Source organism: Phyllobates terribilis, unplaced genomic scaffold (genome assembly GCF_046119375.1).
Source record: "Phyllobates terribilis strain yellow unplaced genomic scaffold, ASM4611937v1 Scaffold_5__5_contigs__length_657084704, whole genome shotgun sequence".
In the NCBI taxonomy this organism is placed as follows: domain Eukaryota; kingdom Metazoa; phylum Chordata; class Amphibia; order Anura; family Dendrobatidae; genus Phyllobates; species Phyllobates terribilis.
In genome coordinates this window covers 287783798-287811601 of record NW_027362765.1, presented here as the reverse complement: position 1 = coordinate 287811601, position 27804 = coordinate 287783798, and the positions used below count along the sequence as shown (strand labels likewise).

Genomic DNA, 27804 nt, shown 5'->3' with positions numbered 1-27804 from the left:
TAATATGAGTTTCACTTTTTGAATTGAAGAACTGAAATAAATTAACTTTTTGATGATAATCTAATTTTGTGAGAACCACCTGTATATGGGGTTGACTTGAAATTACAATTGATTGCTGAGCTTGGCGCTGTGTTCATGTACTGATAGTGGTTCTGGTGTTGTATTCATGTACTGATGGTGGTTCTGGAGACATATTCATGAACTGATGGTGATTCTGTTACCATATTCCAGGTTCTGATAACATATTTATGCAGAAATACCATCAGTTTTGTTATAAGCTGTATTTATCGCATGATGGAAACAAAACCTCACAGACATATCTCTTATGGGGGTCTGTTTTATTTCAGTTATGGTGTCCAGCATTTGACAAACACCCTAATGGAAACCAAACGGACCCCATTATAGTTAAGTTACATTAGTTTTCATGACCATCTTTGGGTCTGACATTTAAAATATAGGAAGTCAGTAATGAATACCGTTATTTGTCCCTGGTATTGTGTAGATTGTCTCATTCTGTTAAGTCACACGCCTAAAGTGCATCACTTTTTTTTTTTTCATTTGCTGGTATTTTTTGGTGCAAAAGGTAATGATTCCAGTGGAAGTGGTCATCAATGTTTGTTACTTAACCCATTGGAAAAGGGGGAGTTTTAGTCTCTGACCCATTACTTTGCTTGGAAGGCGGAGTGGTTGAAGGGGGGGGGGGTGATGCCATTGGCTTCTTCTGCCTAGGGCACCAAAATACCTTGTCCTGACCCTGCTTGAAGTCGGTAAACCAAACCTCCAACTCCGACTCCTCAATTTCCATGACACCGATTCCGACTCCCTCGTACATGGCTCATGTTAAAGTGATAAATTTACTGTAGCACAGATTAATTTCAGCTAAAAGTCTAGACCCTTAGATCAAGAATAGGACAGAAATTTATAGGACATTTCATAACTTTCCCAAATCCTTATGAAAAAAATATTCCCCACAAACTGCACTGAACTACTGTACCCAATTTATTATATATTTTAGGAGTTGGAGTTGGTCTATTTTATACCGACTCCACCAAAATGGACACAGACTCCGATTCCACAGCCCTGGCTTGTAGATATGCCATGCTTTTTGCAAACCTTATCGTCACACACAAAACTAAAAGGTAAAACTTCATGCTGCACCCAAAATATGTTAACAAGCAATGAGCATATAAAGCTATCACAGATTTAATACATCCTTGGCAATGAAAGAGTTAAACGACAAAGATGAGAAATTATTTAGCACAGAATGAAGTTTTACAATAATCATGTGAAACCACGAGTCATTATGTTAACTGCTCCACAATCAGAGAAGGGGAAACAAAGTATGACACAATGCCTATTGAATACATTTATTTTAGGATGCACCACTTGTACTACAAAGTTTGGGCTTCATAGAGCTCTTAGTTCTGGATAACTGAACAGTGTCACTACCAGGGAATGTTGGTAAGTGACTCGTATGAACTCTCTGATGTTTAAGGAGGATTTGTTTACCAGTAAAACCTCTCCCGCATTCAGAACATTTGAATGGCTTCTCCCCTGTGTGAATTCTCTGATGTTTTACAAGGTGAGGTTTCTGGCTGAAACATTTCCCACAATCAGAACAGGAATAGGGCTTCTCTCCAGTGTGAGTTCTCTGATGTTTTGTAAAGTGTGTCTTTTGAGTAAACCGTTTCCCACACTCAGAACACAGAAACGGCTTCTCCCCCGTGTGAATCCGCTGGTGTTTTACAAGATCTGATTTCACAGCAAAGAATTTCCAACATACAGAACATGGAAATGGTTTCTCCCCTGTGTGAATTCGCTGATGCCTTGCAAGACCTGACTTCAGTGCAAAATATTTCCCACACTCAGAACAGGAAAAACTCTTCAGTCCCATGTGATTCTGCTGATGGTTCAGCAGAACTAAACTGTCTGCAAAACCCTCGCCACAATCAGAACAATGAAATGATGTTTCAGCCATGTGAGTTATCGGATACTGGACCATACTAGACAAGTTTCCATCTGTATGGAGTTTTTGATGTTGAACAAGGGTTGTTTTTTGAGAGAAATAAATCCCACATTGAGAGCACAAGAACTTCTTCTCATTCCTGTGAGTTCTCCTGTGAGTGAGAAGCTTGGACTTTGTTATAAAACATTTTTCACATTCGGAACAGAAATATAGCTCCCTCCCGCTCTGCTCTGAGTCACAAAAATCAACATCGGGCTGATCTGAAAAGGATTCCACATTTTTGGAGAAATCAGATGACAGGTCTGCCCTGAATTGGTAGAGCTGGGACATTACTGATGCAATGTGGTGTTCTCCAGGGCAGTCTGGTATGATGTCCTCTTCTCTTCTGCATTCTAGGTAAAAAGATACATAAAAACTCATGTTAATTGAAAAAAAAAGAAAAGATACTGCTGTAAATGCAAGAGAAGTGCACTCTTTGAAAAATGTCATATATATCATAGCTAAGTAGTAAGACTAAGCAAAAAGTTTTTTATATCATGCATCGTATCCAGCTACCTCCATCAGTATAACAACGGATTGATGAATGGAGTAATTCACAGCTTATCTGTGGTTTATGGCTTTGGAAAAGTATAGTGAAACATCCAGACCTGCAGGGCTGTGGAGTCGGAGTGCATTTTGGTGGAGTCGGTATAAAATGGACCGACTCCAACTCCCAAAATATATAATAAATTGGGTACAATAGTTCAATGCAGTTTGTAGGGAATATTTTTTTCATAAGAATTTGGGAAAGTTATGAAATGTCCTATAAATGTCAGTCCTATTCCTGATCTAAGGGTCTAGACTTTTAGCTGAGATGAATCTGTGCTACAGTAAATTTATTACTGAAACATGAGCCATATATGAGGGAGTCGGTGTCGTGGAGTCGGTGTCATGAAAATCGAGGAGTCGGAGGTTTGGCTTACCAACTCCACAGCCCTGCAGGCTTGTACTCTCTCCTTCTGTTTACCATTCTGGGACTTATGGTGCTATCAAAACAGGAAGCTTGTGGGTTAATTCTTCACGTTATGTCTTGTTAACTCCATGCTCTAAGGCTTTGGTGCAGCCTTACACTATTTAAACCCCTAACTCCCTGCTTCCAGTGACAGGTATAAGTTATTTTTACCCCATTCACTCCTGTTACTCTGCTCAGTTTGTCTGTTCCCCGTTGTGGACAATGGCTCATGTTTGACTAACAAACTGCCTGACAACTTTGTTCCTATTCTGATCCCCTGGTAATGACTAGGTTTTCTGGCCATACAAGCCCACTCCACCGGTCAGTAGCCATACCACTGAATCGAACCAGGAGCCTCTGTTTAAGTCAAGATCCCTGTATAGGGGTTTAAGAGGGAAGGCCAGAGTGGCTAGCACAAAACCTGTCTGTGAAAGCCCTTTAAAGTGCTGCCATTAACTTTATGTCTGTCCAGTATTCAATGTACAGCCAGCTTTTGACCAGTGGTGTCCAGTGAAGTATAGATTATGTCTGACCTGGTCAGGCTGGTCTAGAATTTTGTCTTTGCTTCCTATAGAGAACTTTCATTGAGCAAAGAGAATGAATGACGAATAAATGAACTGGTTATTACGGACCTGTGCTGATTGCTGTAGATACTTCCTCCTCCTTCAGCGGTCCATCTTCCTCCTCCTCTATGACTTCAACTTTAAAATCAATTAGATCTTCACCCTCAACAAATAAAGATTATATACAAAATAATGTTTAATAATTAGACTTTAAAAAGAAAAACCAGCGTATATAAGATGCACAAAACATTGTCACAGACCATAATGCACTTTTGTTTGATGCCACCTTAGCTTCATCTACCTGAAGTTCCTGTGAGACACATTCCTCTGCATGGGTCCGAGAATACAGTGGACTAGGACACCTCCTCTCTGATGGACGTCTCCTACTGGATCCAACTACAGGAAAGACACAAAGTAATTGAAAATGTGGTCCTCAAAAATTGTTCATTTTTACAATCAAAGAGTCTTCTCTTACCTGCTGATATTGGGGGCTGGTGGTCCTCCATATTGACATCCTTGTACAAATCAGTGTTCCTTTTTAAATACTCCCACTCCTCCATAAAAAAGATAGTAACATCTGCAGTTCTTATAGGAAACGGACACATAATGACAGTCATCATGCAGTCATTTTTAGTAGCGCTCACCTCTCCAGTCAGCAGCTCAATCATCTTGTTGGTGAGGTCCAGGATCTTCTGATCATTCCTTCTCTCTTGTATCAGTGAGTGAGGTAGTGGACAATCCCTGGGGTCCAAAACTTCTTTAGATTTTTTCATCACTACTGTGCAATCCTGTGAATAGGGACAGACATTATTAAAATTTAAATCCATAACACATGCACTGGTGTTGCAGACCTGGATTATAAGGTAACTAGCAAAGCAAGTTCTGGACTGAGCAGATAATATAAGTCAAACTGTAGAAAAATGCATACGACACATATAAAGCAAAGGATTCCACGGCCATATAGTCGCTAGAAAGTGAATGGTAGACTATTTGGAAGAAGTATATCTAAGAAAGCGAACACCAAACATGTGGTCATAAAATAGGTCAAGACAAAAACAGAGCTCAAAAGAAAAAAACTTTATTAGCAGACAATTGATTATATGGTGGCACTGTAGAAGACGGGTGCCCACACATCAATAAAAACAGGAATAGTAAGTACACATAATTTAACAGGTGTATAAATAATTAAAGAACTCTGAACCACAGGAAGAAAAGGCATCTACCAAGGAAAAGGAGTAGGAGAAGGCATGTAATAAATATATAAAAAGGGGAACTAGCATAATGGTAGTACTCAATTAGTAGCCAAATAATAGTAACAGGTGGTATCGAGCATTAGTTCTCTATTAGTATAAAAAGGTATCAACATAAATATAGATGCAAAATGTAGTGCCAGTGCCTGATGTAATTATAGCTAGTAGAAATACCGTAAAAGTCCACAAGGGGGAGCCAAATGCCAAAAAGTTGGTCAAACATTGAGTCTTCAAATATACATCAGTTAATGCAAAAAGCCATACAATTAGGTAGAACCAGCATGAGGAGATCGGGAAAATACCTTGGTGATCTTGAGAAACTAGTGCACACCTCGACGCGAGTTTCGGAATGATCCTTCGTCGGGGTGTGCATCACACTTGTTTCTCTGGACCAAAATTTTCCCGATATGTATTTCATCATGTTTGTCCTCTATGAGCACTAACTTATGCCTTATCATGTTACATCTATTTTTCTGTAACACTATTTTTTGATAGGCATATGTTCAGGAATTCTACCTAATATTATGGCTTTTTGCATTATAGATGTATATTTGAAGACTCTAGTGTTTGACCAACTTTTTGGTATTTGGCTCCCCCTTGTGGACTTTTACAGTATTTCTACAATCTATAAGGCTAAGTGTCCACGATGTAGAAATGCTGCATATTTTTTCCGCATCTGCCTGGCAGGAAAAACGCCTTTCGGATTTTACATGCGTTTTTCCCGCCAGGTAGAAGCGTTTGTCAAGCGTTTTTTCATGCATTTCCGCATGCGGGTTATCAAGCGCTTTCCAAGCAATTTTAGCATCACTTGGAAAGTGCTTGACCACTTGGTCACACTATATAAATTCATGCAACCGGCATGGATTTATATAGTGTGACCAAGTAATAGTTGAAAAAAAGAATAAGAATGGTAAAAAATAAAGATTATACTTACCTTCTGATGGCCCCTGGTGTTTTCTCCGCTACGTCTGGTCTGTTGTATGGGTCGCGGTGGTGTGAAAGGACCTGCCATGACATCATTTAGTCATGTGACAGGTCACGCGACCGCCGACGTCAGCAGTCGCGTGACCTCTCACATGACTAAATGACGTCATGGCAGGTCCTTTCACACCACCGCGACCCATACAACAGACCGGACGCATTGCTGAGGAGACCGGGGGCCATCAGAAGGTAAGTATACTCTTTATTTTTATTTTAAATTCTTTTTTTAACAGGTTCTATGGTACCCAAGTCAGGATGAGAGTCTCCTCTTCTCCAAACCTGGGTACCATCCGCACATTGAACCGCATGATATCCGCTTGTGCACATGTGCTCATACGGACATTATGCAAGTCAATGGTGGCAATTACCGCTACGTGTCCGCAAAATTAATAGACATGCTGCGGATTTTTCTGCAATGATAATCCGCAGCGGAAATTTCCACAGCATGTGCACAGCACATTCAGATTATCGAGGACCATGGGGCACGTATTACCAAGCGTTTTTTAAGCGTTTTCGCTGCGGAAATTCTGTGGCAAAAACACTTGAAAAATGCATAGTGGGCACGCAGCCTAATTACATCAGGCACTGGCACTACATTTTGCATCTATATTTATGTTGATACCTTTTTATACTAATAGAGAACTAATGCTCATCACCACATGTTACTATCTATGGCTACTAATTGAGTACTACCATTATGCTAGTTTTCCTTTTTAATATATTTATTACATGCCTTCTCCTACTCCTTTTCCTTTGTAGATGCCTTTTCTTCCTGTGGTTCAGAGTTCTTTAATTATTTAAATAAAATATTTAGATTTGAGAGTCCTCAGTGGTTGATATCTATTAATGGCTAACTGAATAGATGGTAATAAATTGCAAGGTTTCCAGACTACGCAGGTCTCTTCATCAGGCATAGAATACCACAAAATCTGAAGAGTCACATATTTATACACAATAAGACACAGGAATAATGCAATAGATGAGACAAGTGACGTGAAGCAGAGCTATTACTGTGGGAGAGAGATAAACAGTTCTGGCTATAAATATTTTAGCAGTTCATAGATAAGGAGCGTGAAAGTTTTATTGTCTGTGACTGAGGTCTGGTCCAGGGTTGTGATGACCCCCACCCCTCCCCCTGCAGTTATGAAGACCACATTCCTTAGTTTTTGATTTTTTTAGTTATTTATACACTTGTTAATTATGTGTACTTACTGTTGCTTTTATTGATGTGTGGACACCAGCAGTGCCACCATATAGCCAATCGTCTGCCAATAAAGGTTTTGTAACTTTTGAGCTCTGTCTTTATCCTGACCTATTTTATGACCACATGTTCGGTGTTTGCTTTCTAGGCCTGGATTAAAAGGTATACAATGGATTTGTTGTCTCTAGCCAGTCTCTTCCCCGGAAAACCTAAAGAGCATCTAGCTAAACTACTGCTTTCCAGACATCTATACCTAATGCTACATTCACACATCCTTGTATCATGATACGAGCATGGACCGCGATGTGCAAGGACTATCCGCAGGTCTCCTTACAGCCATTAGACATATATAAGGCTGTCAAGTTTGGGTCAAGAGACCTACCGTGGACAGTCCGTGCATCACTGTCTGTGCTCAAACATGACAGACTGATGTGTGAATGCGGCATAAGGCTAAGCCATCAATGTAAAATCCCTTACATGTATATTATCTTAAGTAAAGACATAGCTGAGGAAACATCTGGGGAATTGGTCTCACCATTCTCAAGTGATCTTGTGGACCTCCAGGAGTCAACTTAAAATCCTTCTGGTACATGCACTTACAGTAAGTGTAAAATAAATCAGCGGTAACCAGTCTCACAGCTGAGCCTCGGGGCCACATGGTCCTACGTGCTAGTATGGAAGCAACTGACATCAAAGAGACCTCCATTTTCTGTTTGATGCAGAGGTGAGAGGCCTGCCGTACTGCTGAATGCGCAGCGTTTCACATAGAAAGACTGCAACCACTCACTGCATGTAACAATGGGCATCATTGCAAGGCAAACGGATATCAAGCAGTGTGTGGACTTAGACAACGGAAATGATTTGTGAACCGACTGCATGCGGCTCCCAAAATCCCTCACCTCTCCAGTCAGCAGGTAGATAATCTCCAGGGCGAAGGTTAATATTCCCTCTGTAATGTGTCCCCTAGCCTTCTCCATCTTCAGGTGGTACCGGAATCACCGCACGATTCCCCTTAAGGACAGATTACATGTCACATGACTGCACCGCTTAACCTACAAAGAAATGACAGAAAATGGCTCTTAGATTGACAGACTATAAAGAAAAATACAGTATATATTTACACACTAAAAACATTTCCCTCTGCTTCTCTATACTGTAGTAACCAGACAGGACCCCAGAGTCTTGTCCTGACCTCCTCTATCATTACTGTCCTTTTGAAAGAAGACATCAGGTAGATTCCAAAAATGCTTATACCTCACTCCTTTGTATAGGACACATCTATTAATTCAGTACGCACTTAAAATAATTACAGAACACACATCAGACCGGCCAAAAAAGATAGAGGCCCCAGACCAGACCACAATATATTCCAACCCAGGGAAGGGAAGATGATGTCTTTCCTCATCCCCACGTTTCCTTCCACACTCCAAAGACATACGGATAGGGAGTTTAGATTGTGAGCCCCAATGGGGACAGTGCCCATAATGTCTGTAAAGCACTGTGGAATTAATGGCACTATGAAAGAGAGTAAAATAAATATTTCATCACAACAAGAGAGGCAGAGCTATGGTTCAGCCAGGCAAAAGATATTGGAGTCTGCCTCCTACCTGGGTAACGGTTGGTTACAATTATTGAGACGCCTTTTAATTATTGTGGCTTCAAACACCCCACTGGGCACCTCAGCGGATAACTATGCATTCCTAAGTGAGAAAGAGTAGGAGCTGCTACATCACTACATTACTGAAAGGGATGGACTCCTGATCATCAGGAGAGCCCCAATCCCCTACCTCCCAGCCTCCTGCTTGCCGGTTGTCTGTGGTCTACTGCTTGATTGACAGTTCAGACCAGTAGTATTATCATGCCCTTGGACCGAACTGTGTGCTCTCCAGGGCTGCCAGCAGAGGCAGCTTTAGCTCTGCAGTATCAGAGGAGCTCAGCAGCATTGAACATGGCCACATCCAGTGTTCTGACCACCTTCAGAGCAGCGTTTACAAGCTCTATAGAAGGAAAAATTGGAAAGTTGCTGGTTAATATTGCAAACTGCTTGTAAAAACTATTTATGATGCTGAAAATAACCCTTTATACATAAAAGACTGTCTGTCCCCTAACGTTGATGTTGAGTAAGATGCACCGTATAAAAATAACCATTGGGGAAGATTCGGTTTTCCCTGTGATCAGACACCCCGCTACTAGTGCAGCAATGTAAAGCGGTGAGGATGTGGTGGTGCTACAGTCACCTGCCAACTTTTCCAGGGGTTCAGATCTCCCAAACAATTCCAGAGAGTTGGTAAGTATGTTTACAACCAAATGTGTTTTCCAGAGCACATTTCTCTCTATTCTAAGTTCCCCCCAAGCGTCAGTGATTTTTCACGTATGCAAAAAAAAATGGTCTGAGTGTATTGGATCCGATTTTCATCAGTGAAAAGATAAATGACAAATCCTCTCCTACCTACTGCAATGTTAATCACACACAACCCACGGACTGTACACTGATGCCATCCATGTACTGTCAGTGATTTTCACGGACCCATAGACTTGTATGGGAAATTTTGATCTGTGACTCATTAAAAACAGACATGTCTCCATGGTTTGCAAAAACCCACAGACATGTGAACAACTGCACTCTCTATAACGGGTACGTGTTCAAGCCGTGAAAATCACAGATTGGACACGTACGTGAAAAATGGACATCTGAATGAGGCCTGAAACCCTTCCTTAGTGAGCCGTATTTTATAATACATGCTCCTTACTATACAACCCCCCCCCAGGTTTATACTAGAAAATAGGAAAAATGTATTTCCTACTAATTAAAACTTCCCTGTTGGTGTAAAGAAGTGGAGGGGTGAAAATTTTAAAGCAATAGGGTAGAAGAGGGAGGTAATAGATATATTGTGTTTCTCAACAGCATGTCTATTATATATGTATAGATCTGTAGCTCAAACAGTGTGTACACTGCAACGCACACATATAAACAACACTGCTGCATGCACACTCAGCATACATACACAGTTCGGTCACATCCGCACACACACTTCTGCAACATCCACATCCAAACAGCTCTGCTACCTCAACAAATAAACACACACTTTCAAGTTCCTTCAAGGCATGTGACAGGCATCACCTTACCTGAAAGGTCCTTGAGCATCCATACAGCTTTAGTGATGTGCAGGCCCTAGTCATTTTCTCTCCTGCCCTACACTACACTGATTTCTCTTTCTAACAAAAGCATCTTATTGCAAAAATACGGTGTAAATCTGTCTATGAAGTGGGTGAGGGTGTATAAAGGGGGTTCAGGAGCTGAGTCAGTTACATTGAGGTCAGTTGCCAGCTGACTGACAGCACAGATCAGAGGTAGATCTGATAGCTACAGTTTAATCACTTAAAAGCCTTTCCGCAAAATTTAAGTGGTGCAATTCTGGCGTCAATCATCCCCATCCCTCTACTAAAGGTCTCCATTGCCATCATCTTGGTGATCCTGTGAAGCCCATCTACAAGTAAAATAAACTCCTATAGGTAAATGCCACAAAGACAACAAAGATTGAAACACCAAAACTGCAGTTTTTCGGTTGTCATACCTCCCTTAAAAAATTGTAGTACAAAGCAATCAAAATGCCTTACGTACCCCTAACATGACACGGATGACAAGGACATATCGCCATGTATTAAAAAAAATAAAAGCCCACACACATCTCCACGAATGGAAAAATAAAAACATCATGGGTCTCAGAAAATGGTGACACAAATTAAAATGATAAAGCTTGGTACCACCCTAATGGTACTGACCTGGAGAAATATGGTCAGGTCATTTTTAACAGCACAATACAGTAAAATCTAACCCCCAAAACAATAGTGGAATTGTGTTTGGTTTTTTTTCCACCATTTCACCCCACTTGGAAATATCTTCCAATTTTTTAGTACATTATATGGTAAAATGAATGGTATCATTCAAAACTTCCAGTTATTGCAAAAAAATAAGCCCTAAAAACAATGTAGGAAAAATGAAAGAAAAAAGGTTGGGTCCTTTCTGGATTAATAACCAGACACAGAAGGGACACTGAAGTCTGCTCTTCCTTTACCATAATAACCAGACACACTGAAATTAGCGGCTGCTCATACTCCAATGTTAGGAGCTTTTCTACGAATAGTAAAGTGGACCCAAAATGCTCTTATGTACCTAAAATAGGAAACAGCAAGTACTCAGGCTCCTGGGTCCAGCACAGGCTCCCTCTGCCACTCGGGTACTGGCGTTTTGGCTGCCGCCAATCCCTGAGCTTGAGGATTTGCTACGGCACAGCTGCAACCAAGGCCAGAGCACCACAGGGGAGGCAGTGCTGGAGGGGACGTGCCTGCTCTGTGTTATTATAAGTACATAAGAAAGTTTGGGGTCCACTTTTCTTAAAATGCAAACTACAGGTGCATCTCACTAAATTAGAATATCATCAAAAAGTTAATTTATTTCAGTTCTTCAATACAAAAAGTGAAACTCATATATTATATAGAGTCATTACAAACAGAGTGATCTATTTCAAGTGTTTATTTCTGTTAATGTTGATGATTATGGCTTACAGCCAATGAAAACACAAAACTCATTATCTCAGTAAATTAGAATACTTTATAACAACAGCTTGAAAAATGTGTTTAAAATCAGAAATGTTGTCCTGCTGAAATGTACACTGCTCAAAAAAAATAAAGGGAACACTTAAACAACAGAATATAACTCCAAGTAAATCAAACTTCTGTGAAATCAAACTGTTCACTTAGGAAGCAACACTGATTGACAATCAATTTCACATGCTGTTGTGCATATGGAATAGACAATAGATGGAAATTATTGGCAATTATCAAGACACCCTCAATAAAGGAGTGGTTCTGCAGGTGGAGACCACAGACCACATCTCAGTACCAATGTTTTCTGGCTGATGTTTTGGTCACTTTTGAATGTCGGTTGTGCTTTCACACTCGTGGTAGCATGAGACGGACTCTACAACCCACAGAAGTTGCTCAAGTAGTGCAGCTCATCCAGGATGGCACATCAATGCGAGCTGTTGCAAGAAGGTTTGTTGTGTCTGTCAGCGTGGTGTCCAGAGGCTGGAGGCGCTACCAGGAGACAGGCCAGTACACCAAGAGACGTGGAGAGGGCCGTAGGAGAGCAACAACCCAGCAGCAGGACCGCTACCTCCGCCTTTGTGCAAGGAGGAACAGGAGGAGCACTGCCAGAGCCCTGCAAAATGACCTCCAGCAGGCCACAAATGTGCATGTGTCTGCACAAATGGCTAGAAACCGACTCCATGAGGGTGGTATGAGGGCCCGACATCCACAGATGGGGGTTGTGCTCACAGCCCAACACTGTGCAGGACGCTTGGCATTTACCACAGAACACCAGGATTGGCAAAGTCGCCACTGGCGCCCTGTGCTCTTCATAGATGAAAGCAGGTTCACACTGAGCACATGTGACAGACGTGACAGAGTCTGGAGACGCCGTGGAGAGGGATATGCTGCCTGCAACATCCTTCGGCATGACCGGTTTGGCAGTGGGTCAGTAACGGTGTGGGGTGGCATTTCTTTGGAGGGCCGCACAGCCCTCCATGTGCTCGCCAGAGGTAGCCTGACTGCTATTAGGTACCGAGATGGGATCTTCAGACCCCTTGTGAGACCATATGCTGGTGCAGTTGGCCCTGGGTTCCTCCTAATGGAGGACAATGCCAGACTTCATGTGGCTGGAGTGTGTCAGCAGTTCCTGCAAGATGAAGGCATTGAAGCTATGGACTGGCCCGCCCATTCCCCAGACCTGAATCCGATTGAGCACATCTGGGACATCATGTCTCGCTCCATCCACCAACGTCACGTTGCACCACAGACTGTCCAAGAGTTGGCAGATGCTTTAGTCCAAGTCTGGGAGGAGATCCCACAGGAGACCATCTGCAACGTCATCAGGCGCATGCCCAGGCGTTGTAGGGAGGTCATACAGGCACGTGGAGGCCACACACAATACTGAGCCTCATTTTGACTTGTTTTAAGGACATTACATCAAAGTTGGATCAGCCTGTAATGTGTTTTTCCACTTTAATTTTGGGGGTGACTCCAAATCCAGGCCTCCATTGGTTAATAAATTTAATTTCCATTGATGATTTTTGTGTGATTTTGTGGTCAGCACATTCAACTTTGTACAGAACAAAGTATTCAATGAGAATATTTCATTCATTCAGATCTAGGATGTGTTATTTGAGTGTTCCTTTTATTTTTTTGAGCAGTGTATATTCAGTAAATGCACTCAATACTTGGACGGGGCTCCTTTTGCATCAATTACTGCATCAATTCGGCGTGGCATGGAAGCGATCAGCCTGTGGCACTGCTGAGGTGTTATGGAAGCCCAAGTTGCTTTGATAGCAGCCTTCAGATCCTCTGCATTGTTGGGTCTGGTGTCTCATCTTCCTCTTGACAATACCCTATGGGGTTAAGGTCAGGCAAGTTTGCTGGCCAATCAAGCACAGTTAGGCTATGTGCCCACGATGCAGAAATACTAAATTACTTACCGGTAATGTGATTTTCCTGAGCCCCTACAGTACCTACAACGAGAGAGAGGATCCGCCCTTCCAGGACAGGAAACCTACAGAATAAAAGGGCAGCGCCTCTCCACCACCTCAGTTGGTTACAGAGCATGAGAGGACACTACTTAATAAATAGTTATATATCCCATGATTTTTCCTTCTACCCACCACGTGAATCAAACACCATGAAGGAAATGAAGTGATCAACTTCTAAAAGTGATGGGAGGGAAGACAAGGGTGCTGTCATGGGCTCAGGAAAATCACATTACCGGTAAGTAATTTAGTGTTTTCCTATCACCCATGACAGCACCTACAACAAGAGATTTACAGAGCAAAAAACTTTAAAGTTAGGGTGGGACCACAGCCTGTAGAACAGTTTTCCTAAAGGAAAGGACAGCAGAAGATCCCAGATCAAGCCTATGGTGTCTATAGAAGGTGCAAGGTGAAGACTGAATCGCAACCTTACAAAATGCTTGATGGGGACATCCGCTTTCTTATTGTTCTGCCATGGATTCCCCGGATTAGCACAGAAAGTAGGGTGCACAATTTCCTGACTTCTATGGAAATTGGAAGCCATCTTCGGAAGATAGGGTAGCTCCGGAACCGGCCCACCTTCTAGGATCTGTATAAACAGAGGATTAACCGACAAAGCTTGAATGTCACTAACTTACCATGCTGAAGTCAGGGCCACCGGGATAATAGTCTTTAATGTGAAGACCCTGAATCCATGGGTTCAAGCGAAGGCTTGTTAGAGCCGTAAGCACTGGATTCACATCCCAGGGTGCCATCTTTGGACTGAAAATGGGCCTAGATCCAAAACTCACTTTCACATTCCTTGCTTATTTAATGCAGGCTGGACTCTGTTCCAGTAGTCTACAGGTAAAAAGGTCCACTTGCAATTCTCTTCCTCTTTATATGAGGTGCTGTTAAAGATAAAAAGTGAGACTTCGCCATCTGAATTGATTAGACATAAGTGTAATTAGGGATCTTGGCAGAGTTCCTCCATAATGGTTTACGTAAGATAAAGCTACTCTGTTGTATGATAAGACCTTTACATCGTGACCATACATAGATGAATGGAGCCTTCTTATATACTGCCTAAAGCTTCTTTAGGTTAGAGGAACCGGGTCTTTAGAGGCAGCCCACGGGAGTGTACCCGTGACCATGCTACTACTGGAATGTAGATTAGAGTTATTAACAGTAATATTGCCTTGTTCAGAGTTGTGACCCGACTGCTTATTAATTTTGACATATAGTAGGACTCCTTATTCTACCTTGGGAGACCACAACTCTTATTCACTGCCCAGTAAGTTCTGCAGTGCTCGATGGATCTGCCCATAATCCCGAAATAGTTGAGGTAAACTATTGTCAATGCCTCTTCCTTCAATATGAGAGTTGTCCTAACTACTATAATTCTCCATAAAGCCTTAAGGCTCATTAACATCTGAATGGAAGGACACAAACTGAAAGCCTAAATCCTTATTTTATGCCAAGAACTATTCTCAGGAAATTTGATGTTTCATGTGAATTGGAACCTGATTGTATACCTCCTTAAACGTCTATACTACTATATAGCAATCTGGAATTGCAGATTTACTAGCAGGTCTTATAGAGTCCATTTCCAATGATCTAACTCTCAGGAATCTGTACAGCCCCTTCGGGTTGTAGCAAACCTAGGTAGGCCTGGGTTAAATAATAGCTTTACAGGTCTTGATTAGGGCCCCTGGAGAGCCAAGCACCAGAGCAGACTAGGCATTCACTTTAGTCAGACTGCTGGAAAGCAGAGCAGACTGTGTGTGTCTTGGAGCTAATCAGAGACACAGGCCAGACTTCACAAGTATCAGTGGTTGCCCTGGATAAATATTGCTTTATTCGATCAAGCTGGGTTACCTGAGCTGTATATGAGTAGTCAGGGTCTGTCCTATTTAGTTAGAGCTTGGACAAGACCAGAAATATTAATGTTTATGACTTCTGTGCAACCTGTAAAAAGAAATAAAACTGCGCTCGATTGGACCAAACCCACAACGGCTGTATGAGCAATACATGATGCCTCCTACCTTTAAGAGTGAAACCCTACAAGGTTTATTATTAACCTGCAAAACTTAGGAAGTGCTCTTATGGTCACCTGCCTCCAACCGGCATTCCACCGAGCCAGCTGAGCAGCAGCCAGGAATACTGCCACCCTCGGTCTCAAAATAGAGGCTATTTTTCCCCTTGAATTCGGTAAGCTTGCCATGAACAGTTTACAGTCGCTGAACTTGGTTTTGTCAGACATAACTTAGTTGTGGAACCAGTACCTTTACAAAGAGGGACTATGATGCACAGGGGCGCTACAAGGCACAAACACCCTATAAAGCACTACAAGGCACAGGGGCACCCTGAAGCACCGAGAGACACTATGAGGACCCATGAGGTACTAAAAGGCACTATGAGGTACTAACAGGCGCTATAAGGCACTATGAATGCACCATAAGGCACTATGAAATGCTATGCTATGAAGCGCCATAAGGCGCTATGAAGTGCTATCAGGCACTAAGCCATGAGGCACTATAAAGCACTATGAGACACTATAATGTGCTTTGAGACACTATGATGCGTTATGAGGGACTTTGAAGTGCTATGAGGCACTATAATGTCCTATGAGGCACTATAATGTCCTATGAGGCACTATAATGTCCTATGAGGCACTGTGAAGCGCTATGAGGGACTATTATGTGCTATGAAGCGCTGTGCCATGAGGCACTGTGAAGCGCCATGAGGCACTATTATGTGCTATGAGGCACTGTGAAGCGCCATGAGGCACTATTATGTGCTATGAAGCGCTGTGCCATGAGGCACTGTGAAGCGCCATGAGGCACTATTATGTGCTATGAAGCGCTGTGCCATGAGGCACTGTGAAGCGCCACGGGGCACTATTATGTGCTATGAAGCGCTGTGCCATGAGGCACTGTGAAGCGCCACGGGGCACTATTATGTGCTATGAAGCGCTGTGCCATGAGGCACTTTGAAGCGCCACGAGGCACTATTAAGTGACACAAAGCGCTGTGCCATGAGGCGCTATGCTATGATGTGCCATGAGGCGCTATGCTATGATGTGCCATGAGGCGCTATGCTATGATGTGCCATGAGGCGCTATGCTATGATGTGCCATGAGGCGCTATGCTATGATGTGCCATGAGGCGCTATGCTATGATGTGCCATGAGGCGCTGTGAGGCACTATGATGTGATATAAAACGCCATGATGTGCTCAAGTGCAAAGAGGCTTTATAAGGCACTGTGAGGGACTGCGCTCAGATTTTTATTTAAAAGAGTAATCTATCTGAATGAAGGATAAACCTTTCCTTTGGGTAGTAAATCTCAATTGTCAGACTAGCCCCACCCGAAGGAGCCAACTGATGAGACGCAGCTGGACAGCAGACCTTCACAGAGACCATGTGCTGTATTAACACCATGTGCCGTCCTATGGATGGAGTAAACAGACTGGAGGACAACAGTAAAAACCTCTGAGTGTTACTTTAACATTTACTGAACAGATAGATTCTCATTTTTGTGGTAAATTCTGAAGGCCAATCAGGAGGCTCTGTGCGGCCCAGACATGTGGCTAACTTTAGCCTAGAGGTCTAAGGTCCAGCTTCCGTCCTGAAGCCAAACTTAAAGCACGAGGCCCTTGGCCCAGATGGGGTCTTACAGAGCGCGCACACACACCCATTTATGAGTTTTGCGCCAACATCCTTTAGCCTTTCCTAGTAACCATAACAAGGAAAGGGCCCCATAAATAAGGTAAACATTCAAGAAGATCACTCACCACCAGCAGGACCAAGTCACACGCCTGATCCTCTCCATCCGGCCATGCCTGAGCAATACTGGGGTGGTCAATACCAGGCAGGGGCGCCTCCAATAGTGTGCCAATCAAAGCTGGAGCTGCCGACGGCAGGTAGGGGCGCAGCTCAACATGTGCTCCCATTGATGTGCAGAGCTGGAGCTGCCGACCCCAGACAGGGGCGCAGTTCCACAGCAGCTTCTCCACAGATGCGCGGGGCTGGAGCTGCCGACCCCAGACAGGGGCGCAGTTCCACAGCATCTTTTCCACTGATTCACGGAGCTGGAGCTGCCGACCCCAGGCAGGGGCGCCGCTCAGTCATATCCGGATCTTCAACAGGTAAGCCTGTCTAAGGTTCTCCCATCAAGGACCCCTCGGTACGCTCGTCATCAGGGCTGCAGGCTGGTACAAAATAGTAGCCAGAAACATGTTAGAAGACATGGGTATCCACTACTTCTTTTTTCACCGGCGTGCGTCTTAGGGCGCGATTTCCTGGATAGCGCCCTGCGCCTGCGCAACCGGGATGTGCGTCTGCCAGGCCACCATAAGGTAATGGTGCGGCTGCTGCTCGCGCCTGTCCGACTTGGAAACAATCTTCTCTTCTTTCTTCTGCAGCTGTTTTAACAAGGTTCCCCCTCAAGGACAGGAAACCAACTGAGGTGGTGGAGAGGCGCCGTCGCCCTTTTATTCTGTAGGTTTCCTGTCCTGGAAGGGCGGATCCCGTCTCTCGTTGTAGGTACTGTCATGGGTGATCGGAAAATGCTCCGGATTTTTCCTGAGCGTTTCTGCATCTCCCTGGCAGAAAAAACGCATGCGGATTTTACATGCGTTTTTCCTGCCAGGGACAAGCGGAAGTGAAGCGTTTTTGCATGCATTTCCGCATGCGGCTTGTCAAGCGCTTTCCAAGTGATTTTAGCATCACTTGGAAAGTGCTTGACAACTTGGTCACACTATATAAATCCATGCAACCGGCATGGATTTATATAGTGTGACCGTAAAAGAATGGTAAAAAATAAATATACTTACCTTCTGATGGCCCCCGATGTCCTTATCAGATGCGTCTTGGCTTGCCGGCAGCTCGCGGTGGACTAAAAGGACCTGCCATGACGTCATTTAGTCATGTGACGGTTCACGCGACCGCCGACGTCGGCATCATGGCAGGTCCATTTTAGACCATCACGAGCTGCCGGCAAGCCAAGACGCATCGGATAAGGACACCTGGGGCCATCAGAAGGTAAGTATAATGTATATTTTTTATTTTATTCTTTTTTTTCAGGCACTATGGTACCCGGGTCTGGATGAGAGTCTCCTCTTCTCCAAACCCGGGTACCATCCGCACATTGAAACGCATGGTATCCGCATCTGCAAATGCAGTGATGTAGATGACATGCGGTCCAATGCAAGTCAATGGCGGCGAAAACGCCGCGATTCCACAAAATAATTGGTAGTGCTGCGGATTTTTCCGCAATGATAATAAGCAGCGGATATTTCCGCAGCATGTGCACAGCACATGCGGATTATCATTGGGGAACATAGCAGACCTTCTACCAAGCGTTTTTTAAGCATCTCTGCAGCAGAATTGTGGCTGTGGAAAAGCTTAAAAAACGCATAGTTGGCACACAGCCTTATACTGTTATTTTTAAACCAGGTATTGGTACTTTTGGCAGTGTGGACAGGTGCCAAGTCCTGCTGGAGAATGAAATTTCCATCTCCAAAAAGCTTGTCGGCAGAGGAAAGCATGAAGTGCTCTAAAATGTCCTGGTAGACAGCTGCGCTGACTTTGGCCTTGATAAAAGACAGTGGACCTACACCAGCAGATGACATAGCTCCCCAAACCATCACTGATTGTGGAAACTTCACACTAGACCTCAAGCAGCTTGGATTGTGGCCTCTCCACTCTTCCTCCAGACTCTGGGACCTTGATTTCCAAATGAATATTGGAACTCTGGGACCGTGTGGAGTGTGTCAATGATTGCCTTCTGGACATCTGTCAAGTCAGCAGTCTTACCCATGATTGTGGAGCCTACTGAAACAGACTAAGGGACCTTTTTTAAATGCTTAGGAAGCGTTCGCAGGTGTTTTTTGTTAATTATTTTAATTTACTGAGATAATGACTTTTGTGTTTTCATTGGCTGTAAGCCATAATCATCAACATTAACAGAAATAAACACTTGAAATAGATCACTCTGTTTGTAATAACTCTATATAATATGAGTTTCACTTTTTGTATTGAAGAACTGAAATAAATTACCGTATTTTTCAGACTATAAGACACACTTTTTTCCTCCAAAGGTTTGGAGGAAAGTGCTGGGTGTGTCTTATAGTCCGAATGTATATGGTGGCTGTGGGTGGTTGTGGGGGAGCTGCAACGGCGGTGGAGCGGGCACAGGAGGCAGGAGCCGCCTGCTGCAGCCTACGCTGTGCCCGCTACTAAAGAATATGAATATTCACTGCTCCCCACGCCCATGGGCGTGTGGAGCACTGAATATTCATTTACCTTAATAGCGGCAACACTGTACTGCAGCGCGGCTCCTGCAGCAGCCAGCGGTCACTGTGCCCGTTATTAATGTCCATGAATATTCTCTACAACCCACTCACAGTGGGTACAACCCACTCCTGGCGGTACAGTGTGCGCGCTATTAGAGAGAGTGAATTGTCACTGCTCCCCACACACACAGTCCGGGCGTGGGGAGCAGTGACTCTTCCGGCACAGCATCTCAGTGTGAGGGCGTATGGCGTGGATTGGGGTGCCATGCATACCAGGATGGTGGATTGGAGTGCCATACATACCAGGATGGTGGATTGGGGTGCCATACATACCAGGATGGTGGACTGGGGTGCCATACATACCAGGATGGTGGACTGGGGTGCCATACATACCAGGATGGTGGACTGGGGTGCCATGCATACCAGGATGGTGGACTGGGGTGCCATGCATACCAGGATGTGGATGGAGGCCACATATACCAGGAAGTAAGGGTCATATATACTAGGATGGAGAATATTAACAGAATTGGGGGATATTACCCTTATAACAGTGTCAGCAGCAGACCCCCTCCCCTATAACAGTGCATCATGACCACATTTTTTGCTTACATTTTTTTTTCTATTTTCCTCCTCTAAAACCTAGGTGCATCTTACAGTCCAAAAAATACAGTAACTTTTTGATGATATTCTAATTTAGTGAGATGCACTTGAACTTTAAACAGACACATATATGGCACTGAAGTCTGATCATATCTGTAATAACCAGACACAGAGAGGACAGTCTGCTCCTCCTGTATTATAATAACTGACAGGACACCACAGTCTGCTCCTCCTGTATAATAACAACAGACAGGACACCACAGTCTGCTCCTCCTGCATAATAATAACAGCCAGGACACCACCGTCTGCTCCTCCTGTATAATAATAATAACAGCCAGGACACCACCGTCTGCTCCTCCTGTATAATAATAACAGCCAGGACACCACAGTCTGCTCCTCCTGTATAATAACTGACAGGACACCACAGTCTGCTCCTCCTGTATAATAATAACAGACAGGACACCACAGTCTGCTGCTCCTGTATAATAACAGACAGAACACCACAGTCTGCTCCTCCTGTATAATAATAACAACAGACAGGACACCACAGTCTGCTCCTCCTGTATAATAATAACAGACAGGACACCACAGTCTGCTGCTCCTGTATAATAACAGACAGAACACAACAGTCTGCTCCTCCTGTATAATAATAACAGACAGGACACCACAGTCTGCTCCTCCTGTATAATAATAACAGACAGGTCACCACAGTCTGCTCCTCCTGTATAATAATAACAGACAGGACACCACAGTCTGCTCCTCCTGTATAATAATAACAGACAGGACACCACAGTCTGCTCCTCCTGTATAATAATAACAGCCAGGACACCACAGTCTGCTCCTCCTGTATGATAATAACAGCCAGGACACCACAGTCTGCTACTCCTGTATAATAATAATAACAGACAGGACACCACAGTCTGCTCCTCCTGTATAATAATAACAACAGACAGGACCCCACAGTCTCCTCCTCCTGTATAATAATAATAACAGACAGGACACCACAGTCTGCTCCTCCTATATAATAATAACAGACAGAACACCACAGTCTGCTCCTCCTGTATAATAACAGACAGGACACCACAGTCTCCTCCTCCTGTATAATAATAACAGACAGGACACCACAGTCTGCTCCTCCGGTATAATAACAGACAGGACACTACAGTCTGCTCCTCCTGTATAATAATAACTGACAGGACACCACAGTCTGCTGCTCCTGTATAATAACAGACAGAACACCACAGTCTGCTCCTCCTGTATAATAATAACAACAGACAGGACACCACAGTCTGCTCCTCCTGTATAATAATAACAACAGACAGGACACCACAGTCTGCTCCTCCTGTATAATAATAACAGACAGGACACCACAGTCTGCTGCTCCTGTATAATAACAGACAGAACACAACAGTCTGCTCCTCCTGTATAATAATAACAGACAGAACACCACAGTCTGCTCCTCCTGTATAATAACAGACAGGACACCACAGTCTCCTCCTCCTGTATAATAATAACAGACAGGACACCACAGTCTGCTCCTCCGGTATAATAACAGACAGGACACTACAGTCTGCTCCTCCTGTATAATAATAACAGACACGACACCACAGTCTGCTCCTCCTGTATAATAACAGTCAGAAAACCACAGTCTGCTCCTCCTGCATAATAACAGACAGGACACCACAGTCTGCTCCTCCTGCATAATAATAACAGACAGGACACCACAGTCTGCTCCTCCTGTATAATAATAACAGACAGGACACCACAGTCTGCTCCTCCTGCATAATAATAACAGACAGGACACCACAGTCTGCTCCTCCTGCATAATAATAACAGACAGGACACCACAGTCTGCTCCTCCTGCATAATAATAACAGACAGGACACCACAGTCTGCTCCTCCTGCATAATAATAACAGACAGGACACCACAGTCTGCTCCTCCTGCATAATAATAACAGACAGGACACCACAGTCTGCTCCTCCTGTATAATAATAACAGACAGGACACCACAGTCTGCTCCTCCTGTATAATAATAATAACAGACAGGACACCACAGTCTGCTCCTCCTGTATAATAATAATAACAGACAGGACACCACAGTCTGCTCCTCCTGTATAATAATAATAACAGACAGGACACCACAGTCTGCTCCTCCTGTATAATAATAACAGACAGGACACCACAGTCTGCTCCTCCTGTATAATAATAACAGACAGGACACCACAGTCTGCTCCTCCTGCATAATAATAACAGACAGGACACCACAGTCTGCTCCTCCTGTATAATAATAACAGACAGGACACCACAGTCTGCTCCTCCTGTATAATAATAACAGACAGGACACCACAGTCTGCTCCTCCTGTATAATAATAACAGACAGGACACCACAGTCTGCTCCTCCTGTATAATAATAACAGACAGAACACCACAGTCTGCTCCTCCTGCATAATAATAACAGACAGGACACCACAGTCTGCTCCTCCTGCATAATAATAACAGACAGGACACCACAGTCTGCTCCTCCTGTATAATAATAACAGACAGGACACCACAGTCTGCTCCTCCTGTATAATAATAACAGACAGGACACCACAGTCTGCTCCTCCTGTATAATAATAACAGACAGAACACCACAGTCTGCTCCTCCTGTATAATAATAATAACAGACAGAACATCACAGTCTGCTCCTCCTGTATAATAATAATAACAGACAGGACACCACAGTCTGCTCCTCCTGTATAATAATAACAGACAGGACACCACAGTCTGCTCCTCCTGTATAATAATAACAGACAGGACCCCACAGTCTGCTCCTCCTGTATAATAACAACAGACAGGACACCACAGTCTGCTCCTCCTGTATAATAACAACAGACAGGACACCACAGTCTGCTCCTCCTGTATAATAATAACAGACAGGACACCACAGTCTGCTCCTCCTGTATAATAATAATAGACAGGACACCACAGTCTGCTCCTCCTGTATAATAATAACAGACAGGACACCACTGTCTGCTCCCCCTGTATAATAATAACAGACAGGACACCACAGTCTGCTCCTTCTGTATAATAATAACAGACAGGACACCACAGTCTGCTCCTTCTGTATAATAATAACAGACAGGACACCACAGTCTGCTCCTCCTGTATAATAATAACAGACAGGACACCACAGTCTGCTCCTCCTGTATAATAATAACAGACAGGACACCACAGTCTGCTCCTTCTGTATAATAATAACAGAGAGGAAACCACAGTCTGCTCCTCCTGTATAATAATAACAGACAGGACACCACAGTCTGCTCCTCCTGTATAATAATAACAGACAGGACACCACAGTCAACTCCTCCTGTATAATAATAACAGACAGGACACCACAGTCTGCTCCTCCTGTATAATAATAACAGACAGGACACCACAGTCTGCTCCTCCTGTATATTAATAACAGACAGGACACCACAGTCTGCTCCTCCTGTATATTAATAACAGACAGGACACCACAGTCTGCTCCTCCTGTATAATAATAACAGACAGGACACCACAGTCTGCTCCTCCTGTATAATAATAACAGACAGGACACCACAGTCTGCTCCTCCTGTATAATAATAACAACAGACAGGACAACACAGTCTGCTCCTGCTGTATAATAATAACAGACAGGACACAACAGTCTGCTCCTCCTGTATAATAATGACAGACAGGACACCACAGTCTGCTCCTCCTGTATAATAATAACAACAGACAGGACACCACAGTCTGCTCCTGCTGTATAATAATAACAGACAGGACACCACAGTCTGCTCCTCCTGTATAAGAATAACAGACAGGACACCACAGTCTGCTCCTCCTGTATAACAATAATAACAGACAGGACACCACAGTCTGCTCCTCCTGTATAATAATAACAGACAGGACACCACAGTCTGCTCCTCCTGTATAATAATAACAGACAGGAAACCACAGTCTGCTCCTCCTGTATAATAATAACAGACAGAACACCACAGTCTGCTCCTCCTGTATAATAATAACAGACAGGACACCACAGTCTGCTCCTCCTGTATAATAATAACAGACAGGACACCACAGTCTGCTCCTCCTGTATAATAATAACAGACAGGACACCACAGTCTGCTTCTCCTGTATAACAATAATAACAGACAGGACACCACAGTCTGCTCCTCCTGTATAATAATAATAACAGACAGGACACTACAGTCTGCTCCTCCTGTATAATAATAACAACAGACAGGACACTACAGTCTGCTCCTCCTGTATAATAATAACAACAGACAGGACACCACAGTCTGCTCCTCCTGTATAATATTAACAACAGACAGGACACCACAGTCTGCTCCTCCTGTATAATAATAATAACAGACAGGACACCACAGTCTGCTTCTCCTGTATAATAATAATAACAGAGAGAACACCACAGTCTGCTCCTCCTGTATAATAATAACAGACAGGACACCACAGTCTGCTCCTCCTGTATAATAATAACAGACAGGACACCACAGTCTGCTCCTCCTGTATAATGGACAGGACACCACAGTCTGCTCCTCCTGTATAATAATAACAGACAGGACACCACAGTCTGCTCCTCCTGTATAAGAATAACAGACAGGACACCACAGTCTGCTCCTCCTGTATAAGAATAACAGACAGGACACCACAGTCTGCTCCTCCTGTATAACAATAATAACAGACAGGACACCACAGTCTGCTCCTCCTGTATAATAATAACAGACAGGACACCACAGTCTGCTCCTCCTGTATAATAATAACAGACAGGAAACCACAGTCTGCTCCTCCTGTATAATAATAACAGACAGAACACCACAGTCTGCTCCTCCTGTATAATAATAACAGACAGGACACCACAGTCTGCTCCTCCTGTATAATAATAACAGACAGGACACCACAGTCTGCTCCTCCTGTATAATAATAACAGACAGGACACCACAGTCTGCTTCTCCTGTATAACAATAATAACAGACAGGACACCACAGTCTGCTCCTCCTGTATAATAATAATAACAGACAGGACACTACAGTCTGCTCCTCCTGTATAATAATAACAACAGACAGGACACCACAGTCTGCTCCTCCTGTATAATATTAACAACAGACAGGACACCACAGTCTGCTCCTCCTGTATAATAATAATAACAGACAGTACACCACAGTCTGCTCCTCCTGTATAACAATAACAGACAGGACACCACAGTCTACTCCTCCTGTATAATAATAACAGACAGGACACCACAGTCTGCTTCTCCTGTATAATAATAATAACAGACAGAACACCACAGTCTGCTCCTCCTGTATAATAATAATAACAGACAGGACACCACAGTCTGCTCCTCCAGTATAATAATAACAGACAGGACACCACAGTCTGCTCCTCCTGTATAATAATAATAACAGACAGGACACCACAGTCTGCTCCTCCTGTATAATAATAACAGACAGGACACCACAGTCTGCTCCTCCTGTATAATAATAACAGACAGGACACCACAGTCTGCTCCTCCTGTATAATAATAACAGACAGGACACCACAGTCTGCTCCTCCTGTATAATAATAACAGACAGGACACCACAGTCTGCTCCTCCTGTATAATAATAACAGACAGAACACCACAGTCTGCTCCTCCTGCATAATAATAACAGACAGGACACCACAGTCTGCTCCTCCTGTATAATAATAACAGACAGGACACCACAGTCTGCTCCTCCTGTATAATAATAACAGACAGGACACCACAGTCTGCTCCTCCTGTATAATAATAACAGACAGGACACCACAGTCTGCTCCTCCTGTATAATAATAACAGACAGAACACCACAGTCTGCTCCTCCTGTATAATAATAATAACAGACAGAACATCACAGTCTGCTCCTCCTGTATAATAATAATAACAGACAGGACACCACAGTCTGCTCCTCCTGTATAATAATAACAGACAGGACCCCACAGTCTGCTCCTCCTGTATAATAACAACAGACAGGACACCACAGTCTGCTCCTCCTGTATAATAACAACAGACAGGACACCACAGTCTGCTCCTCCTGTATAATAATAACAGACAGGACACCACAGTCTGCTCCTCCTGTATAATAATAATAGACAGGACACCACAGTCTGCTCCTCCTGTATAATAATAACAGACAGGACACCACTGTCTGCTCCCCCTGTATAATAATAACAGACAGGACACCACAGTCTGCTCCTTCTGTATAATAATAACAGACAGGACACCACAGTCTGCTCCTTCTGTATAATAATAACAGACAGGACACCACAGTCTGCTCCTTCTGTATAATAATAACAGACAGGACACCACAGTCTGCTCCTCCTGTATAATAATAACAGACAGGACACCACAGTCTGCTCCTCCTGTATAATAATAACAGACAGGACACCAGTCTGCTCCTTCTGTATAATAATAACAGAGAGGAAACCACAGTCTGCTCCTCCTGTATAATAATAACAGACAGGACACCACAGTCAACTCCTCCTGTATAATAATAACAGACAGGACACCACAGTCTGCTCCTCCTGTATAATAATAACAGACAGGACACCACAGTCAACTCCTCCTGTATAATAATAACAGACAGGACACCACAGTCTGCTCCTCCTGTATATTAATAACAGACAGGACACCACAGTCTGCTCCTCCTGTATATTAATAACAGACAGGACACCACAGTCTGCTCCTCCTGTATAATAATAACAACAGACAGGACACCACAGTCTGCTCCTCCTGTATAATAACCCCTGGGTCTGCTCCAGCTGTATTAGAAGCAGATATGGTATAAGAGGATATGATAGCGTACCTCTGTGATGGTTTCCTCAGGACTCCACTATGGCTGTAAAAGCTCAGTCAGAGGCTCACACCGCGCAGAATTATGGGAAATGTAGTCCACAGCACGTTGTAAGACCCAACTCCAAGAGACTCAGACCGAAAATGGCGTCAGTGACGGAGAGGAGACATTGGTAGTACTGGCATCTGCCCTACAGTGTGCTCTATGGTTACACGTTATGTGAGGGGCGCTTCTCCATGAGGAGGAGGCGGCAGACAGGTCTACAGCCACTACTCTCTACCACTGCGCCCCCTCGTGGCGATATCCTGGATAGAATTAGTACTGAGGCAGCTGGAACATCAAAGGTCTAGAAAGAAATCTCCCGAGAAAATGAGACTAAAAGCCCTGAGCAGGCTCTACTGAGAGAAACAAAGCCCAGCTGCTGTGCATGTGGTAATACACCCAGCAAAGGGTTAAAATGATGCGCAACCTGCCTCATGTTGTGGCCAACGAGCCTTTGCTGTGCCCATTTCTGTTACTGCTCCGTTCATACAGTCCTGTCTCGAGCTTCCAACAGGAAAAATC

General features: G+C 43.7%; 1 protein-coding gene across 2 annotated transcripts; it reads right to left on the bottom strand.

Annotated features, from left to right (window-relative positions):
- Positions 1-826: 826 nt before the first annotated feature.
- LOC141271131 (uncharacterized) lies at positions 827-27403 on the bottom strand. Of its 2 annotated transcripts, XM_073681233.1 has the most exons (7): positions 27253-27403; positions 7852-8004; positions 4165-4308; positions 3996-4074; positions 3822-3916; positions 3590-3683; positions 827-2358 (listed from the first exon to the last, which is right to left on the bottom strand). In XM_073681233.1, the coding sequence occupies exons 2-7, from the start codon at positions 7927-7929 to the stop codon at positions 1373-1375; spliced, it is 1476 nt and encodes a 491-aa protein (XP_073537334.1). In that variant the 5' UTR covers positions 7930-8004; positions 27253-27403; the 3' UTR covers positions 827-1372. The 2 variants fall into 2 exon arrangements, with proteins under 2 accessions (XP_073537334.1, XP_073537335.1); XM_073681234.1 differs by lacking the exons at positions 7852-8004; positions 27253-27403 and having other exon boundaries at positions 3996-4097; positions 4165-4300.
- Between the last annotated feature and the right edge of the window lie 401 nt (positions 27404-27804).

Coding starts and splice junctions, on each gene's coding strand:
- LOC141271131 (XM_073681233.1), bottom strand. CDS start 7,929: ATGGAGAAGGCTAGGGGACACATTACAGAGGGAATATTAACCTTCGCC. Junction 4,309..7,851: donor TCTACCTGCTGACTGGAGAG/GTGAGGGATTTT, acceptor CCCTATTCACAG/GATTGCACAGTAGTGATGAA. Junction 3,684..3,821: donor GTGTCTCACAGGAACTTCAG/GTAGATGAAGCT, acceptor TTATTTGTTGAG/GGTGAAGATCTAATTGATTT.